Below are 20,273 nucleotides of genomic sequence, written 5' to 3'. Positions count from 1 at the left end.
AGTAGTGACCAGCACTTGGCTCCAAGAAGCAGGGCGAAGGTGAAAGGGGCAAGAGTGGAGGAGGAAAATAGAATAAGTTTTCAGGGAGAGAAGAAAACAAGCTTAAAAAGGAGATGAAGAACTTTATTAATAGAAAAGGCTTATACAATAGCATCAGTTTGACATCCTTGATTGCATCTGGGTCTTATGGCTCTCAGTCCCCCACACCCCCCCAACCATTCATTCCCTTTCTTCTGACATCTTTTAAACTCGTTCAGGTTGTTGTACCATGTAGTACATTAGGTCAACCCAATCTTCTGAGGAAAATTTCAAATGATCAGAACATACAAAAAAAAAAAAAAAAAAAAGTCAAAGACGTTGAAAAATGAAATTTCGTTTTATGCCACATCTCAGTTTTGCCTTTTCATTCGAGGTAACTGGTGAGATACATTTCGAAGAGAATTTGAAAAAAATAAAAAAATACTATTGAATATGTCTTTTACAATACTGTACTAAATGAATAAGGTTGACTCACAAGCCCTACCATATAGAATTTATTTTGACTACTAGACTAACTCTCCTCGTAGTTCAAAGGGAATCTCAGCATCTCTCTGTGGTTGGTGAACAGCCATGAACTGCCTCACTCTCTCAGCACCCTGCAGAGACACGTTGGATAAATGCTGGATTATGTATGTTTGTGTGTTTTACGATTTTATCAAAAGTAAATAATGTTAAAAATCAAATATCGCTTATAACAAGGTTTTTCATTTACACACCCCGCGGCGGGTTGGTGATTTCAATTTGTGGTCAAACACGACCGCAGGGGGAGGATGAGTAGGAGCCAGAATTTCCTGGTACACACCCTCGTCCCTTACATCTTCATACAAATGGCTGCGAGGGTCAACGGGGTGATGGATGACATCTTGTAGAACACATGGGACACGTGATCAAAACACAGTCAGTAATTACTGTAAACGTGCTGCATCTGAATGATTGCTCACGGCAAAAATATCTGCTGTATGTTCAATTAGGACAGATTTAATATTTCATAACATTTAGGATGTGAGGTGTTTACTGTTTACTGTCGACTGCTCTGAGCTACATTTGCGTCTTACCAAATCGGCGTGTTTCCTCCGGGTGGGGGTTGAGATGTGGCATGTAGATACCAGTGGGATAATAATAATGGGAACTTTCCTGGAAAATGTGAGACAGAAGCGATAACATCAGATGAGGTATGACCTTCAGTAGTTTCCATTTAATAGCAATTCCACATGTTTTTTTGTCGGTGCAGGGAGGGGCTACACTGATTTTTTTTGAAGAGTTGGTTCAACCCATTTCTGTCGCCACTCGAGTCTAGAAATATCCATGCAACACATTTTCAACACATACACTACTCACAAAAAGTTAGGGATATTTGGCTTTTCACAACAGGTGTTTGATCCTCGAATCGACCGATAAATGTCCTGGTTCAATTAGAGCTGGTGATTAAACAGTCGTCCTCATCATGAACCAGGACATTTATCACCTGTTGTGAATTTTGCCGTTAAGCTCCTTGTTAGAGAACAGCAACTTGTGCAAAATGTTCTGAAACATTTAACAGTTGGATGTGTGCATTCAAAAGCTTAGAGAAGGTCACACTAAGTTCACCTGTAAAGGTTTGAATGCAATGCATTGAATGCTCGTACTGCAATTTCACCCAAAAGCCAAATATCCCTAACTTTTTGTGAGTAGTGTATATGTTTATAGGTAAATCATGGTAAAGGCAACCTTCATGGGTATTTGAGGATTGATCCTGTTCTGACAGCAGTGTTATCTGTTTTCTTTTACCACACTAAACAGTTTTCTCCAAGGTTCAAATCCCCTCTGGCCTTTTTAAAGTACAAAATGATAATTTCTCCAAGATCGATATGTATTTTGAATGCTAATTGTGATGTATTGATCGTTGTTCTATCTCTCTGCACTGCTAAAGGTTTCATTAGTTTATATATCTGTTTTCCTCGTTATGGCTGAATTCTCCACTTCCTCTCCTGCCAGAGCTCCTCACCCTCTGCCTAACCTCTTTCCTTCCTTCATCTGTTTACTCAACCGTCTTTGTGTCTCTGCATATTTTTCAATTGCCCTTTTCTCTTTCTCCTTCTTGCCCTCCTCCCTCGCATCCCCTCTCCTGTTCTCACCTCTGCGTAGCTCTCATAGACGTTGCTGTCTGCTTCAGATCCAGAGTCAATGAGGAGAGTGCGCTGGGCTGCGGTGTTGATCATCTCTCTGCTTTCATACTTGTTGAAGTTTCCTGCAGTTGATTGACTTGACCTGCACAGTGGAATCACACTTTGTCGTCTGCAGCGTGCGATTTATTTCCCCGCAACTTGTAATAATTAGTCCCCAGTGTGAAGAGTTATAAAGCACTCACCACACATAACAGCTTGTTTCCTGCATACATTTACTCCTTAATAACAATAGATTATGTGGTGTGTGTATCCATTTGTTGCAGGGTTGTGGTGCAAGTTTGTTGACACTAATATAAATGGGTATTGAGAGGCTTGTTGTTTTGCCTGCCTGACTGTTTTTTTGTCCATGAATGAGCCAGTGGATCAGGTCTTGAGTACTCGAGTGGATATGGTTGGCATTTTTATTATTTCTTATGGCAGGGCATGAACTTACCCCTCGTCTTCATTCTTCTTTCCATCCAATACACTGTCCCCACTACCTGCTGCTGGGGGTACGAAAGAGAAGCCAAGAAAGAGTCAGAAGAAAAGAAGTTGAAGAGAGAGGCATATAAAAACCTAAGTATTGAGACTGATCAGAGAAATGTAAAAGGTGAGAGTGGGAGTACATGAAAGAAGGGTAAGCTCTAAAAAAAATAAAAGAAATCTATGTAAAAACAAAAAGGCAGGTGAGGAAAAAACGCATAAGCTTGAGGTGTAGACCTTGACAGTTAGACTGTGATAGAGAGAGGACATAAAGATAGAAAATGAGATAAAAGATATGTATGAAACACAAGAGTGACAGCTCTGAGGGATTAATGTGGCGGGGAGAGTGGAGGCCTAGAGAGTAAGGAAAAGGAGATGAGACAGGGTGGACAAATAGAAAAAGGGACATAAAGAGATGAGGAGCAAGCCAGAGGCTAAGCTGACAGTTGTATCATGGCTCAGTGTTATTGCTTTAGAAGTATGTGAAGAATCCGAATAATTCGATGACAGAGAGTCGCAGAAGAAACACTTTAACATCCACTGATGGAAATATAATTATATTTACCTGTCTGACCTTGCCTCTTTTTCCACCTTAGTCCAAAGAAACAACCAATCAAATTAAACACCAGCAGGCCTCCTAATACTGCTGTCAACACTGCAGTCAAATAGACTGGCAGTCCACTTCCACCTAGTTTGCAAAACATTAGAAATATTATCTTGGTGCAGAAGAAGTAATATGGAAATTTGCAAAGATAAAGACTGACTGAGACAGGCCCAGCCACTCACTCAACTGTCTTTATTGATTAAAAACTATCAGAGGGGAAAAAGTATGGGTGGGTGTCATGGCAACCGCACTTTCACAGCAAACATTAAAAGCATTGGAGGTGCATATATTAACATGATTTAGCCAAATGAAGCTAGCTGCTGTGTAAAAGACTCACCCTGTAAGTCTGGTTTTCCATCTGGTTGGCCCTCCTCTGACTCTGGCCTCTCTGTAGACGAGGAAATAGGAACACGTGTTAAACATGTCTTAGACTATCAGGCAGTTGTACTGTTCAGCCCTTTCAGTGTCAAACTGGGGTTACTCCAAACTGACCCACAGTGGTGATGGCCAGTACTGCGTTGTTGTCAGCATAGCCGCTCTCTCCTATTGCATTAAGGGCATTGACAGAGAAGTTGTAAGTGGTGACAGGCTGCAGACCAGTAACCGTAAAGGTTGTCGCACTGGGAGGGAAGACATCCACGTACAGGAAACTGACAGACTGATCCCAGCGGTATCTGTCAACCAAAACAGTCAGTCAAATACAATTCTTTGAGACTCTCAGAAGAAAGTGCCATTCTTCATCTGCCATCATTTCTTGGCTTTTTCACCTTATGCGAAACCTCTGCTGCAAACCACCATTGAAGCCGGGGATCCATTCAAGAGTGACAGAGTCATGGCCAACACTGACTTGGCGAAACGATGAAGGAGGATCTGGGTGATCTGAGGGTAAAAGAAAAGAAGAAAATCAAAAAAAAAAAAAAAAGAAGAAAGAAAAGCAAGCATGCTCTCAATTTTGTGTGAGAGCTGAACACCTTCACTCAACAGGGGGCTATTTGAAAAGGCTTTAGGTGCTAAGGAACTGAGATGTGTGCCATTATATAGTTGAGTGATTCTATTTGCAGGCATGAAGCGCTGCTGTGGATAGGCTTGTGCCTCCTTCTTTTTAATGTACCTGTTATAAACAGACAAAATGATAAATATGAGTGCAGAGATGAAGGGTTTTTTTTAAATTTTATTTTCATTATTTTTTGACAGAAGGAAAATAGAAAGAAAAATCACTCTGAGATACTTCCACTTTTCCCATTTGTCATACAGTTGTGTTAGGAAGAAAATCATTTTGTGAGCTATACTGTACTCATACTGTGTATAAACTGTTTACCTCAGGAGAAAAAAAAAATCATGCTTGATTTATTTATTTCATGCCATGACCTATAAGACATTACTCTGGGTATATTAGTCTGGAATCAAGAGAGCCTCCAAAGCTTATTTATTTTTTCCAACAGTTTATACTGTCTTTATCAAAATGTAGTCAACAGGCTCAAATTAAAAAAACAAATATTTTCTGACAGCTGCAGTTTTCCATCACTCCTCATTTGTTTTTGCTTGCCCTTTGTTGTATAACTGATGAGTAAACATGGACAGAGCATTTGCTGGTCTCTCTCTCAGCACAAAGTGGCTGATTTGTCAATTTTATCCAACCAAAGTTCTGTAGTGAAGCATGAAGGCTCTTGATTATTATCAATATTGCGAACAAAGGTCAGTGGAAGCAGTCCAGGTCTTAAGTCTGACACAGGGCATAACTTCAGTCAGGGTAGTAAAGCAAAAGTGGATTATTTGGCATTTGGAGCGTAGCAAAAAAAGGCAGGTTGGTTTTTGGGGGCAGAGGGAGAGATAGTCAAGGGGAGAAGGAGGAGAGATAGTAGCGTAGCAACATAAGAAAGATGCTCTGCTCATCTATGGCTCCAGGCTGCAGCCCAGTTTGCAAAGTAAATAATTCCCGCTATCAGCTTTGCTCATAAGATTCCAGGGCAGAGAGGTCAGCCTTATTTGGATCTCGTCTCCTTCAAATCCAAAAAGCACCATGCTACGAGAAAAAAAAAAAAAAGCTCTCTTCCTCCCAGGCTTTACAATGATAAGGAAGCATATAAAATGTATTATCACTGCGTCAGATAAATTATGAATATTCACAGCTGTTAAAAAAAAAAGAAAGTGACTGGGGAAAAAAAAAACAAGGCCAATATTGGATTGTATTTTACGGTTTTTATAGTAAACATTAAATCTGGCTGTAGGCTTTTGCTCAAAGCTGGACTGTGTCGATAATAGCGGTAGTGCACAGACACACTGGTAGCTTGAAGGTAAAAAACCTCTAAGCACGCTGGGAGACTAAAGCATATCACTGCAGCATTATCTGAGGAAGAAGTAAAGTAGTGCTATGGGCTAAATGATAAGGCAGAGATAGAGCAGTGGAATAAGTTTACTTAAAGTGCTGGCTCTCAGGAGCAACAACTCTCTTCATTTCACAGAAGTCTAGATGTTCAACGCCTCCCCCAGACTATTGTAATGTTGCTGAAAATGGCTGATAAACTTTGGATGAGGCAGCACTCAGACTCAGTAGTTTTGTAGTGCTGCCAAATTAGAAATAAAGGGAAAATGTATACACCATTGCCAAGTATGTGATATGAAAAATCCCTACGTGTTGAGCCATAACCACTGACTTTGATCGTTTGCCATTGAGTTAAAGAAGCAGGGTGTGAGATCTGTCCACTAGGGGGCAAAAAGAGAATAAAAACTGCAGAAGAATAACTAATGTTGTGGGGGAAATAATTATTTTATCCTCCTGTTAAATTTGTAAGTTTGTTCACTCACTTACATTTTGATGGTATTTTCATTTTAATGGAGAAAGACAGAAGATCAACCAAAAATCCAGAAAAAAAACCCCCACAATACATAAAAGTTAAAGATTTATTTGCATTACATTGAGTGAAACATTAAAAATGAAACTACCATTAAAAATTAGAGACTGTTAATTTCTTTCTAACTTTCAAACTTACAAATTTAGCAGGGGATCAAATAGTAATTTTCCCCACTTTATTAGTTATTCTTCTGCAGTTTTTATTCTCTTTTTGCCCCCTAGTGGACAGATCTCACACCCTGCTGCTTTAATTATTTCCTCCACTGTACATAATATACTTACCTTCAAGATTCAATCTTATAACTCTCCATAGACACAGATGTACACACACACACACACACACACACACACACGCAAAAATAGTGATACAGTACTTGTGCTGACGAGCTGGATGTCTAGCTTGTCTTCCCCAAGTGAGTTGCGAGCAGTGCAGCTAAAGACAGCGTAGTCCAACAGTGCACTCACATTTACCACTCGAACTGTGCTGGTGTGAAAAGTGCCTTCCCTCACCGTCACCTCCTCATACCTGTAACACGAATGCACGCACACCCACACAGCCAGAGAAACACGACAGAGATAGACAAATCCTTAGCTGACAGACACACATTTTACATTTTAATACTACCCAGCTTGGTATGTCAAAAAAAATGTTGAATGGGTAAAAAATATCAAAAGCACTAAATCAGGATTTGGTAATGATAAATGAAGAAATGTCAAAATAGTGTGGCATGTTATATTTGGCTTGAACCATTTTTTATTTTATAGTGTTGCACCAGCATGAACAATTAACAAATTCAATTCGATTCTCTGACCTGGGGTTTGCAAAATCCATGAGTAACCCATTTTTTTCCCAAGAGAAGTCAACACGAGGAATGCCCTCTGCCTGACACATAATTTCTGCAGTAGTAGTGCCATCCCCTCTGCTTGCTACTTTTCTCCATTGGGGTCCTTTACGAAGCTCTGGTTTAACTATATAAGACAAGATGGGTATAGGAGATTATTCTCACAGATAACACACAGCAAGAAAATGGAAATGTTTTGTTGCCTTATGACAGTGAAAACAAAATACAAACTCACATTGCACAACCAACTGTATATGTGTACTGGCAGGGGGTGCTATGCCATTATCGGCTAGGCACTTGTAATGACCAGCATGAGCCCGCGTCACATTATAGATGGTCAGAAGGCCTGATTCATCTTGCTGGGTTTCCTCGCCCATCTCCACCTCTTCCTCTCCCTGTGAACGGTAGAGTGAGGTGGGATAAGAAGAAGACAGGCGCTATCCCTCAGTACACATCTGCCTCCCCTACCTGTCTAGATGTATGAGAGCTAGACAGGTAGATTGTGAAGAATAGCTGAGCCGGAAACCATCAAGGCTTGGGGTCTGGAATGGGAAGGGCACTCAATGGAACAAGCTCTGAGGACAGAGAAGAATAATGCCAAAGGCTAGAGAGCCACAGGAAAAGAGAGAAGGAGGGGCCATGCAGGTTGAAAGCGAGACTCACACTACTGCCAGAGGGTGGGCTAAGACTAGAGAAAGCATCGGTAGATACAGAGACCACACCACATTGACGAATGTGCCCTTTAGTCACGCAGCAGTAATGAAAGCTATTTTTCTGGATTTGGGCTGAGCGTGGAGCAGGAAGAGGTGGGGTGGAAGGATAGTTAGAGGCAGTGAAATATGGTGCATCTGGGAATTTGCAGAGGCCAGTGAAAAAACAGTAAGAACACATGAAATAATAGAAAAGACGCCAGATAAAAGAAATTTAATGACTGTTTCTGTGTATGTGTGCATATATGGAGCACTCACCAGCCATTTCCAAGAGAACATGGCAGATATAACTGGGTTGGCATCTGCCACACATATCAGGTCTGCTGTTTCCCCCAGGTTCACAAACACTGGGTCTTTCTCTGCTTTGACACTTGGAGCATCTGAGCGTAAGAAAAAGGGACAAGGCTAGGGCAGGAGCAATGTCAACCTGGGACAAATCATTTGGCAAACCATTAAACAGGCTTGCTGCATTACTGTAATTACTCTCCAACTTGTTTGCCTTTGAAAATATTCATAAACCCATTATAATTGGCCACTGTGCTTTGGATACAATGTCATTAACTTCTTTAGGTGATAATGAAGACTGAGAATTGAAAACACAGGGGTCACAGAGGAGAAAACTTTACAATCAGGCTTGGGCATCAATAAAATAAAACAAGAGAGAAGTAGCAGAAAGTAAAAACCAAAGGCAGGAAAACAAATATCAAAATACTAATGAAGCACACTTACTTAAAAACAGACTCCTTTAAAAATCAGAAACAGGTAAAGGTCATACACACATGCACACTCAAAAAAAATGGAAAAAATGGTTGGAAACCTGACAATGAAGAGCACAAAAGCAGTTTTGCTAACATATAAATAGGGGATTGACTGGCTAAAGCGAAAACACAAAGGCAGAAAATAAATCAAACAGGGACACATGAGAACTGCAAATAAATAAATAACTAAACTGACAGAAACTATACAGAGTAAGGGCATTCTGTTCTTATAGGCGTGTCTGTAACAGACATCTGGTCATGTGACCCATGAAGGCATGATAATGATGAAACCAACAAGCGGGGGAAGTGTAACCCTAACACTGACTGACAGATTTGCCAATTCCCTGTTTTTTGATTCCTCTCTTTATTCATCTATCCATCAAAGTATATATTCTTCCTTACTGCATGGCTCCACTTCTTTCCTCTGTTCCCCTCTCCCTCACAAGCTTTTCATACTTCCCATGGGTGCCATGTACTTGCAACAATAAAGCCATTAGTGCCTACTTGCCTAAACCTATGTTCACTCTCAAGGAACAGTGATGGGAAATGCAAGCAAGACACAGACCTCTGGGTTTGTGGAATCCACCCATGTTGGTCTCCTAACCAAGAACGACACTGTTAAGTGGGCTACACCGCCACACATAAAAGCTACTACAATTCTCCATACATAATGAATATCTACAACTGTCAAGCTCAGTCAGATCAAGATGGCAGAATCCATTAGGCATGTACCATGGGCTTTAGTGAATCAGGCAGACCTACATTTTCCACACTCCTATTATTAAATCATCAGTATCGGGGCAGAGGGCCTGGAGCTAGAGGCTGGGCCTGGGGCAGAAGTGGAGGTGGACGGCCTTGCATGGAGGTCTAATGAATGAGGCATGCTTGGCGGGGAGGAACTGGAAGTCTGAGTTGTTGTCAGCATGTGTGGATGCACTGTCAAGTTCAAAAGTAGTCGTGCTGTTCAGATTTAAATTCAGTGTACAAAAATGGCAGTAATTTGCAAGAGAAATTCTGCTCACTCTCTGTTTAAAGGAGGAAACCTATTCAAAAATGATGTGGCTAACTTATGACCTAAAGGACTCTTGGGATACTTGTTTGTGTACTGTCACTGCTCCCATCCTTTCAGTCATTTTTTTTTTTTAAATCTCTTTTGGTCATTGTAGTTGGATCTTTGGGGCACTTTCATTAACCTCTATAAACCATTTGCCACCTTTCAAAGGTCTAGAGGCAGCAGAACACCATCAGAAAGTGTGTGTAAATTTAAAGATTTATATGAGCTCGTCCAGTTTCTGTGCGCGGGGTCTTACACTGAACGTCCAGCGTGATGGAGGTTTGGTTGACGCCTTCGTCGTTTTCACACTCGACAGTGTAAACTCCGGCGTCTTTCCTTGACACATTCCTGATCTCCAGTGAATAGTCTTCTAACCAGTGATAGCGGAAATCTTCCTCTTTAATAAAACACACACACAGACACACACGAATAAAGCAATGGTAAATTAAGTATTCATTACATGCTCATCAACCGAATGTCCTCTGGCCAGTGGTCTCTAAGTGACATCTAATTCTGCATTATTGATTGGCCTGGCCGGATTCTCACATCAAGCCAACAATAGACTGCGTGAGAGACACCTTCTGTTCCACAGCACTCAAAATGCAATAGGTGGGTTTCTGCATTCAAGATACACTCATTTTATAGTGCTGTTGTATAATGGCGCTAACAGAGTTAACAGAAAAAGAGAGTGGGTGCAGCAGGGCCCCGATGACACCGGCCTGGAGGAGAAGCCAGGTTTAGAACTGTTGTGTTGTATTCAGGGAGACAGCAATCCTCATTTAGACTGCATACATTAGAGCAGTAATGAGAATCACATTTGGCAGGGTCCCATGCTGGCTAACCTGCCATGTTTTATTCAGACCCTGAATGGCAGAGCTGAGTGCTTACTTGCTGGCTCAGCTCAACTAGGACCTGGTTTATAGAGCCATCACACAACCCTAGATCACCTTTGACCAGCTTCTCCCTGCGGTGCAGCCAAATGCAGGAGACCTCCTCTGGGTTAGCTGAGACCAGCAGTGGGATGGCTGCAGTGTCATCCTCGAGCACCTGCACCTCTGTTGGCTGGTCTGGGCTGAATTCTGGTGGGTCTGATAAAGAAGCAGCACAAAAAAAATTAAAGCTACAGTGAATTGGATTCATACTAAGCAAATATGAGAAGTGGCAGGGACACAGAGTCAGTGCCACAGAACCACCAAGAGTGAGCAAAAAGACACACAAAAACATTTTGGACATGAAAGCACGAAGAGACACTAATGAGAGTCAAACAAGTAGAAAGTCGACATCCTACCAATAATTCCAGATCTAACCAACTTCACACACTTAGAGGACGGGGGAGTAAGGCAGCACAGGAGGAAAAGGGACAGGCATTAAAACAACGAGTGACAGTACTGTTGTCCAACTGCAGCTCTGCACAAACACACAGTGACATTCCTTCATGCTCATACACAGTACCAAGCTTTGAAAGAGTGGCTGGCTGCTGCCTGTGAAATGGCATCAAAGACAAACATGGCCATGCAGCAAAGCAAATGCACAATTAGGACACACTGCTGCAGAGCTCAACGGACCCGCAAATCACAACAAAGGTTCCCAGTAAACACATAACAAACAAACAAAAAAAAAGAATAATAATAAAGACCGCAAAGGCACACCAGCAACGCATTTGCAGATCCATGTCATTATTGATCATCACTGGGCATTATTTAAGAATCATGCAAGCCAAATATCTCAGTTACTGACCAGCAACAAAGAAACAATCTGAAAAAGAAACAAGTGAAAAAAACAATTCACCTAGTACTTACAAAGCACATTGAGCTTGTAAAATGTGTTGGCCCCCTCGGCCAAAACATGGCTGTAGGCCTGGCAAATGACCTTCTGGTTGTGATGCTGTGAAGTCAGATTCAGAGACAGAGAACTGTGCACTGAAATGCCACCAAACTGAGCTCCCTTGGATTCCTGCTTGACCCCCTGCAACCTAAGGCACAAATCCCAACTAGTAAATCCAATTAATAAAGGATTTCAAGTTCGCAAAACAATCATGCATGTCACCACATTTAATAGGACAAACATCTATCATTCAGACTAAGTTTGACAGTGAATTAGGCATATAATTTTACAGTAAACATTTTCTTCTATGTTCCCTTTACTGCCTAGACAAACCTTAATGGGCCCAAGATCCAAGAAATGTTGGCCATGGGATTGCTGCTTCCAGCCTGGCACTCCAGGGTTAGCACCTCACCCTGACGAAGTACCTCCTGTTGGGTTGTGATCTTCATACTTACTGGTGTAACTGGAGAACCACACAGTAAACATGAAAATCCAATTTTGACTCATTGATTATTTCAAGATGAAGGATATAAAATGCAGCAAATCAAATCTTGCATGAAACTCATTTATCGGATATAATGCTTTTCTCTCAGCTAAGTTAGACTGGGAGAAAGGTCAAGTGGAGATAAGTCTTAAAGCTCCAGTCTTACTTACAGTGAACTCGGAGCTTAGTGTATGCAGAGATGGTTTTCTTTGCTTTATTTGTGGCATCACAGCGGTAGCTGGCCATGTTGTCACTTGCTGTCAGCACCACGATCAGTTCTTGAGCTACACCCATATCAAATGAGGTCTGTTTCAGCGCATTAGGCACTTTCTTTCCATTCTAAATCAGAACAAAAGGATGCGGATCAATGAACGTATGCTCGACAAACACAACAACACACAGGCATATATAATGCAGTACTTTCTCACCTTCAACCAAGTCAAAGTTGCTTTCGGATTTCCCCCAGTGGCGAAACAGACCAGATGAACTGTGCTTCCAGAACGAAAGGGGACATCTTGAGCTGGAGCATTGATCCAGACTTTTTGAGGGGGATCTGTAATTTAAAAAAAAACAATCAGATCCTTTTGTTTGTATGCTTGTTTACTTCTTAAATGTTAAAATCAGTTTTATATGTTAAGACCTTTTCTTTTTTTCATACTTTATTGAGACACTAGAATCTTAAAAAAAACAAAAAAAAAAACAGCTTAAGTTAATATCAATTATACAAATATTAGTTCAAAAATCTTTGTAGAAGTCTTTTCCTGTAACCGGGAGTGTGTAAAGGGGTGGCACAGGGTGGCATTGACCCTTCTGAAATATTGGCTCCCCCTGGTGTTCCCCCCCAAAGCCTGTTGTCCTCTCAGTGTAAACATAGGCAGAAATTACTGGGAGAAGATCTCCCTCCTGGGAAAAACAGACAGTTGTCCTTCTCAACATATCATTGCAAACATAATAATGCAATTTTGCAAAATTATATAAGAAAATGCAATGAAAACACTTGTGCTAATTATAGACACTCAAAAGATTGTCTTCTTCATTTCTCTCACAGTGGATTGGTCCACTGCCCATCCCTGAAACCCCCAGACACATTAGGCCTCCATATTAGTGTCTGTAGAGCAATCTCTTTAAGTGTGTCAGTGATGGCTGGCCTCCAGTAAGTAGGTACTTTGTAATGGTTAATTTAATACCAAGGATGTGTTGGCTGGTTTTTCTTTCTCAACCCAAAAGGAAAAAAGAAGACAAAAAAACACATTTACTGTGTACGGTACCTGTATCTACACCACATTTTGTTTGGTTTCATTATCTTGTGCATCAACCATACACTGCATATAAAAAGCCACATTGTTCAGTCCTGTTTTGAAGCCTCAATTGAAGAATTTTGTCTCCCAGCATTTTATTTTTTTTCTTTTCTTTTTTTGAACCAGGCATCACAAATGAGAAACTGAGGACACTGCCTGCTCATTCTGTAGCAATCGCAGCGTAGTCCCACTCAAAAGCATACACTGCCTTATCATCTATTTTACTCTAAGTCTTATTAACAAAATGTGAAATAGACTTGGAACTAGTGATTGAGACCATGAATTTATTAGGAAAGTTTTTATTGATGTAATAGCTGATTAAAATGTTTCCTATAGATTTATAAAACATCTGACTTCTCTTTGCAACCACAGAAGTTGCACCTCGCTGCTGCCCTTTAGGCAGAATGCAAGTTTAAAGCAATAAATCACTGGCTTCAATTTCAGACCTGTAAACTAGGGTCCATTGGTGCATATTAGTGCTAATAATGTGCCAATAATCCATGTATGGCTATGGAAGTTGACCCAAAATTTAAATATCGTATCATATATCAGAATTTTGCTTAATTTGAGCTTAATTTTTTAAAGCTGTTTGTTTTTGTTACATATTCTAGATAAGTATTAATGACACAGGGTACTTGATTAAATTAAGATGTGAGTTTTCACATGAAATATTTCTCTCTGTATTTGTGATTAACGTATCCTGTATAATTAGGCACAAAGCATAATTTCTTGCTGGATGTAAAATGGGTGGTGATGATTTATTTTATAATGGATTTTGTTGATTTGCATTATTTGGAAATGAAGGAATAAACACACACACATAATTACAACAACCCCATGTTAAAATATTACTAAGTAGGTAAGTTTTTGGCTGTTTCCTAGCATTTTGAACATTTTAGACTTATCAATAGCAAAACTTTAGAGATGTACTTCTTTGAAAATGCAAGATATAATTTGTATAATTTTATAATTGTTTAATTTGTATTTGTTTTGCTTCAGTTAATGAGTATTGCTTCTCTCCCACTACTGCTAATAACCTGCATCTGTGTGCATGTTGGCCAACTAACCAGGTCAGCTGAAAAAACAGAGACAAGAAAAGAAAAAAAAAAAAAGCCTTATCAAATTTTCAGTGCTTCAGAACATCGAGTAGAGATACCACATTAATATTAAATATTAATAAATATGATGACATTTTTCACATTGGTTAGGAAAAATTAGGAAAATAATTATTAGAAAACTTACTCAAACCATAATTTATTTAATTTATCCAACATATGCCATATCCAGTAGCCTACTTCTCATCAATGCGTCCTGGTTCCTCCATACCTGACGCGGACCTTGTTAATCTGGGCACTGAGCAGGGCTGGCTTCAGTTATATACCTCTCGCTCATATTTTAAGGTAGGCTTGGGTAGCCTACCTTAAAATGGATAATAGGGCAGGGATGCCCTGCCCTATTATTCCAAAGACGGTAGGGTCACCACAGCAATATCCAGCTGCTACACAAAGCAATAGCAACATTGTGAAGAAGGAACACGAGAAGCCTGAGAAATACCAAGGGCTGAGAGAAGAGCTAGAGAGGATGTGGAAGGTGAAATCAAGAGTGGTCCCTGTGGTAAGTGGAACACTCGGGGCAGTGATCGCCAAATAAGGAGAGTGGCTCCTGCAGATTCCAGGAACAACATCTGAGATCTCTGTCCAGAAAAGCGCAGTCCTAGGAACAGCTGAGATACAGCACAGGACCCTCAAGCTCCCAAACCTCTGGTAGAGGACCCAAGCTCGAAGGAAGGACAAATAATGACCGTAGGGAATTTTTTTTATATACACAGTAACAACACCAGTACTTATGATGGCACCTTCAGGTGTCTGGTTCAGGAGCTGTTCTGAAATTGTTCTGTTAACTAACCTTTAGAGTTCTGTCACCCCTTCAGAACCATGATGGATGTGTACTATATACTAAAACTGTTACCAAATAAAAAAAAAAAATTCTATGAAGATTTCTTATGGTGGATATGTACACTAATATACAAGAATTTCAAGAAACTAGAATTATTTACTTGGAAAACTCTTAAACTCACTTACAGTAGACACTGAGTTCAGCGCTCTGGGTTTTGGAGAAGTGTGTTCCCTTGTTAAAAGCCTCACAGGTGAGCTTCAGTCCATGCTCCTCCCGAGAGACCCGGTGGGTCATGTTGGACATGGTTGTCATCCCACCATTGTCTCCCTGCAGACACAAAGAACACGTGACAGTTCATTTTGGGGACAGACAGTCTTGATCTGGCATCCTTAGTTGTGTGTGTGTGTGTGTGTGTGTGTGTGTGTGTGTGTGTGTGTGTGTGTGTGTGTGTGTGTGTGTGTGTGTGAGAGAGAGAGAGAGAGAGAGAGAGAGGGAGAGAGAGAGAAGGAGGAAAATCAGTGAGAAAAACAACACTCCCTGGTTTGTCTTGGTGAATACAGATGGCAAATTAGCTGCTGTAATAACTGATGTTGTGCATGGTCTGTGATAAATAAGTATATTCATCTGACTCTCCGGCTTTGCACACTGTTATAAATTGAGGCAAGTGTCATTTTGCACCTGCCTGATAGTGGTCATGCCTATGCAGCACATCTGGTTATTAAAGCTATTATTGTGGTAATTACTGTAAAAGCCACAGTCAGAAAGACTAACAAAGACACTGGACAGGAGCGTCAGTCTTCATTCGCCTCACACTGTGTCGCATGCATTAAAGCTCGCATACGGCACACTGAGTGCCTTGTGTAAGATCAAATGAAAATGCTGCTACCAGATGAATAAAGAGCTTGTTTAATAATACTCATCTTCTGTGTCAGCTTTTATTCACTTTGATCTTATTAGCATACACAAAAGAGGAGAAGAGCAGCAGAATACTCTTTTTGGAATTGGATGATTCATTTGCAAAGCTGCAGCAGGCCTATTCAGAGACAGCTCATGGTCATACTGTTCTCTTTCATCTATAAAGGTTCACATGAGGTCACACTGCATATTGAGAATTCTTTTAATTCAATGGGAGGCATTTTAATAGTTTTTTGTTGATACCCTAAAGGCAAGCTTGACTGAAAGGAAATGTTTTTGTACATTAACTTCCATGCCTTTTGCCTATCTATTCATAAAGTAAAGAGATCTAAACAGAACTTTTTCCAGGATTCTGTTTAAATCAACAAGCATGTTGACTAGTTATAAGACAGCATGGATGAATTTCAGACTTGTGCAAATTACATACGATGTGGTCCCACCTCTTCCACAGCAACAGAAGTGTTGTTGAGCTCCTTGTAGCCCAGCCACCAGCGAATGTCGACGGGGGGATTGCTGGAGGTGGCGTAGCAGCTCAGATTCAACTCTTGCCCCTCAATTGCTGTTAACGAACCCGACAGTGTCAGCTCCGCAGGTTCAACTGATGTACACGCACACATACATAGGCAAACATACAAAGACAAGTCAGTAAAAATATCATCCCATGAATAGTACATTCAACAGCTACATATTCTGATCACAGTGGCAGCGCAACTATTTTTGGATGTGAAACACAGAGCTTGTATCAAGGGTGAGAGGAAAAATCACTTTGAGTGGCAACTTGTTTTCTCTGGGGGTTTTCATTGTGGTTTCTAAAGTCTGCTTCGTTTTAACCAGAGGGGTAGACAGGGTACAATAGCTGCAGGCAAAGTGATGCAGTTGTATAAAGCCTTCGGGGGAATACAAAGGCTGGGGACTGAGCTGGCAGACTTCAGGAAGGAAGGGTCATGCATGTAAATCTTTTGTGTATTTATGTCTATTCCACATGTGACACTGAGTGGAATGCAGCTCTGCACAGTTATTGCACACACAATAACTGCTGAAATTCTTGCAGGTGCTGTATGGTGAAGGAGGCATATTCATATTTCACCAGTGAGTTTTACTCTGTGCCCTCCAGCTTCTGCCAGTGCCTAGAGCACTGTCAGGCAGTCAGCGGTTCATTTTCACCATCCCTGAATGGATGACTGGGAGGCATGGCACCACAGCCTGCTGGGGGTTTTGGTAAATGGAAGAGTGCTGGTGTAATTTAAGCCACATTTACATAGCGTGAGCAAGCGGAAGGGCTGCTCCTAATCATATTTGCATAAAATAGGTGGATCAATCAGACAGCATTTAAAGCTCTCGACATTATCTGCCTCTGTAGTGAAAATCAGGCTATTGTTAGACTCAATGCACCGAGGCTGATAAATATTAATTCGGTATTTGTTTTATTGTTGCTGAAACAAACATTTTATATTCAAAGAGAAAAGTATAATCTATTAACTATGGGCGTTACTGTTTCAGAGTGTCGCCGTTAGTGCCTCAGGACTGTACACTGAAGCAATTCAGCTCAATTTATGTAATGTCTCTGAAAGAGCATGCAGTGATACTAATCTGGAGGCAATTGGAAATATGGGCTGCAGCCATAAAAACCATTAGTTTCATTAATGATATTAACTTTAGAATATTTGCTGGGACAGCAAAAGAATTAGGCTTGGAGGAAAGATGTACTATACCCCTCTGCAATATGTCCATATTATTAATAACCTGTAATCAGTCAGTCCTGTCCAGGTTTTGGTTGTATGAGTCTGTGTATGCGCGTTCCAGCACCGTGCACCGTATTAAAAGTTATTTTCACTCACAGAGAACTGTTATTTTGCGGCTGACAGATAGTGGAGATCGGGTCACCAGATTGGAGCTTTCACAGCACAGCTCTGCCTGGTTGTCAGCAGGGGTGATCTTCAGTTTGAGTATGCTGCTGGACTTCTGAGCAACAACGTCCTCTTCCCAAGTCGTAGACAGAACTTCTCCGTTCTGACAGATGGATGAACACATGAAACTCAAAAAGGCAACAGAATGTTTGAGTAGTTGCAGTCTCCCATATGGCACAGGCAGTGAAGAACAGAAGCTACAAAGAATGGGATACTTATGCTGCAAGTTTTTTAACTGAAATGGTTCATTTTGCCAGTGTGACAGTGTGTTACAAAGCTTCCTTAACAGATGGCGCAGGAGATTTACCTTGGTCCAGTGGAGAGTGGCAAGGGGGTTTCCACCATATGACACACACTCCAACACGAGCATTCTCTCTGCTTTGACTTCCTTTCTCTCCAGACCCAGAATTACTGGAGGCTGAGGTGCGACTGTCAAGAAAAGAGAGAAAAACTGGTTTTGACAAGAGGGAACGGCACAGAGGATGAGCACAGGAAAAAGAAGAAAAAGTGAGAGAAGAAAAAAGGAGTAGTAACTCAGAGAAATAAACACATGGAGTGACCAATAGGACAACATAAAAAAAAAAAAAAAACTGCACTGCAAAGAGAAGACTCTTAGCAATTGAGCAGGAAGCATCCCTATTTGTTGAGACAGGGCCAATAAATTGGTCATTCAGCATGACTGTGGGATAAGAGGTCCAGATCTGATGAAAGCATTAAGTATTAAGGGAGCAGTGAGCTGGATCCAGTCCATAAAGCAAAATAACAGATGTTCAAACAGTAATAAGGGAACGTGAAATATGAATAAATTACAGCCTCCTCGAATAAAATATATGCAGTAAAATAAATTAGAAGAGGATGGGCCTTTGTTATTGCTGCAATCAGTTTCAGAGAGCAGACTGCAGACCCTGGGCCAGCATGACAAATTGCCACCTTGCTAACAATCTCGCTGGCTGAAAATGGCCACCGCACTGGCTTTGATGGGCTAGCATACTGAGTAAGACTGCAGCGGTGGTCCCAAGTTCTGCAACATTAGCACTTTAGCAGAGAGCCCATACTGCTTAATGCACAGAAGAGAGACAGAGAGGAAGGGAGGAGCACTTGCAGTTATTGGTGACTGTTAAAACAGTAACAATAGCATCTAATGTGAAGAAGCATAGATAGAGACAACATTAAGGGGTCTAGTCAGCCTGTGGATAATACTGCAGCTGAGCTAGAGGGAGCACTCACTGCTGAAAGTGTCAGCAGCCCTCCTCCACTTTAATCAACAGCATGATTTAGTCCTGGGACAAGCAGGTGGGTACACTCTAAGGCCTCAACAATCAATTACTTCAGCTGATCAACAGGGTAGAAAATATTAAACACACACTGTAGTAAACAATAGCTGCAGTGTCACACTGGTTGTTTATTCAGCAACAACAGCTTTCATTGTTGCTTTGCCAAGTGCAATGGCAGAGACAGCGCGCGCATCAACCAACCTTCATGTGCAGCAACAGATTTATTATATAATGTCACACGGTTTGTAATAACATGAAAGAAAAGGCAGCAGAAACTGGCTTAGTTTCCTGCCTCAGTGGATTCTAAATTTAATTTGAGCTGATGAACATAAAAGTTGCTGGGCTACTTTTGCAAGATTTATTATTATTAAATGTGGTGTCCTGAGCTTCCTGTATTATAATTATATTATTATTTTCAAAAAAATCTAGAAGAACTCTTTCTGGTATAATTCATTTAATAATTTGTTTGTGTGCCTTTGTAAACACCAGGGCAATAACCAAGCATGTAAATAACTTCAGATCACTAAGCAACAAATTTAAACCACAGAAATTTAATTGCAGCTTGGTTATTAGCCACAGCCTCATATAAACCTCTGCCCAGCATGGGCTACCTTGAGAGTTGGATGTTCACGAGGCTGCCCCAGCTGAATATTGTTTTGAAGTAGGTGTGACTTTGCCTTCAGCTTGAATGTTTTTCCCTGCACCACTAACACAGACTGAGCGCACAAGGCCGGATACCCAAGGGCCACCCTCAGGTTCTGTTCCTGTGTGGTAGAGTGTATGTTTTTTTTTAACAGAGAGAGGGTGTTGAGCGTCAGTTTAAAGACAGGTCGAGACACTCACAGTACACATTTAGAGTCATTGTGGTCTCCACAGGCCTGAGAAGAGCGGAGTTCATGGCGTGACAGGCCAAATGCCTCCCATTGTCAGAGCTCAGAGCAGTGACCCTTTAAGAGGTAACAGAAAGAAAAAGAAATGAAAAAAAAAATACAGATTCAGATTCTTCTGCTAAAAAAAAATCCCATCATTATATCATCATTATTACCTTTGTCTAGTACAGAAGAAATATTCAGATGCTGTTCTCATATATATATATATATATATATATATATATAAATAAAATACTGATACAGTGATGTGCAATTCCAGTCATAAGTTACCCGAGTGTGTCCAAACCTTTGACTGGAACT

General features: G+C 40.8%; 1 protein-coding gene across 1 annotated transcript in view; it reads right to left on the bottom strand.

Annotated features, from left to right (window-relative positions):
- Positions 1 to 364: 364 nt before the first annotated feature.
- nphs1 (NPHS1 adhesion molecule, nephrin) overlaps positions 365 to 20,273 on the bottom strand; it is a 44,137-nt gene continuing 24,228 nt past the window's right edge. Inside the window, exons 7-30 of the mRNA XM_030750428.1 lie at positions 19,927 to 20,030; positions 18,117 to 18,238; positions 17,741 to 17,912; positions 16,343 to 16,500; positions 15,173 to 15,314; positions 12,222 to 12,346; positions 11,964 to 12,132; positions 11,643 to 11,772; positions 11,285 to 11,457; positions 10,433 to 10,573; positions 9,742 to 9,882; positions 7,932 to 8,053; positions 7,199 to 7,358; positions 6,934 to 7,090; positions 6,496 to 6,647; positions 4,038 to 4,149; positions 3,763 to 3,944; positions 3,608 to 3,658; positions 3,232 to 3,354; positions 2,638 to 2,689; positions 2,154 to 2,286; positions 1,095 to 1,173; positions 756 to 901; positions 365 to 635 (exon numbers count right to left, since the gene is read on the bottom strand). Coding sequence (XP_030606288.1) covers positions 546 to 635; positions 756 to 901; positions 1,095 to 1,173; positions 2,154 to 2,286; positions 2,638 to 2,689; positions 3,232 to 3,354; positions 3,608 to 3,658; positions 3,763 to 3,944; positions 4,038 to 4,149; positions 6,496 to 6,647; positions 6,934 to 7,090; positions 7,199 to 7,358; positions 7,932 to 8,053; positions 9,742 to 9,882; positions 10,433 to 10,573; positions 11,285 to 11,457; positions 11,643 to 11,772; positions 11,964 to 12,132; positions 12,222 to 12,346; positions 15,173 to 15,314; positions 16,343 to 16,500; positions 17,741 to 17,912; positions 18,117 to 18,238; positions 19,927 to 20,030 — 3,136 coding nt within the window. The 3' untranslated portion in view covers positions 365 to 545. The remainder of the gene's footprint in view (positions 636 to 755; positions 902 to 1,094; positions 1,174 to 2,153; positions 2,287 to 2,637; positions 2,690 to 3,231; positions 3,355 to 3,607; positions 3,659 to 3,762; positions 3,945 to 4,037; positions 4,150 to 6,495; positions 6,648 to 6,933; positions 7,091 to 7,198; positions 7,359 to 7,931; positions 8,054 to 9,741; positions 9,883 to 10,432; positions 10,574 to 11,284; positions 11,458 to 11,642; positions 11,773 to 11,963; positions 12,133 to 12,221; positions 12,347 to 15,172; positions 15,315 to 16,342; positions 16,501 to 17,740; positions 17,913 to 18,116; positions 18,239 to 19,926; positions 20,031 to 20,273) is intronic.

This window comes from Archocentrus centrarchus, chromosome 16 (genome assembly GCF_007364275.1).
Source record: "Archocentrus centrarchus isolate MPI-CPG fArcCen1 chromosome 16, fArcCen1, whole genome shotgun sequence".
Taxonomy (NCBI): Eukaryota; Metazoa; Chordata; class Actinopteri; order Cichliformes; family Cichlidae; genus Archocentrus; species Archocentrus centrarchus.
The sequence above is the reverse complement of the archived record's forward strand: the minus strand, read 5'-3'. Positions and strand labels throughout refer to the sequence as shown.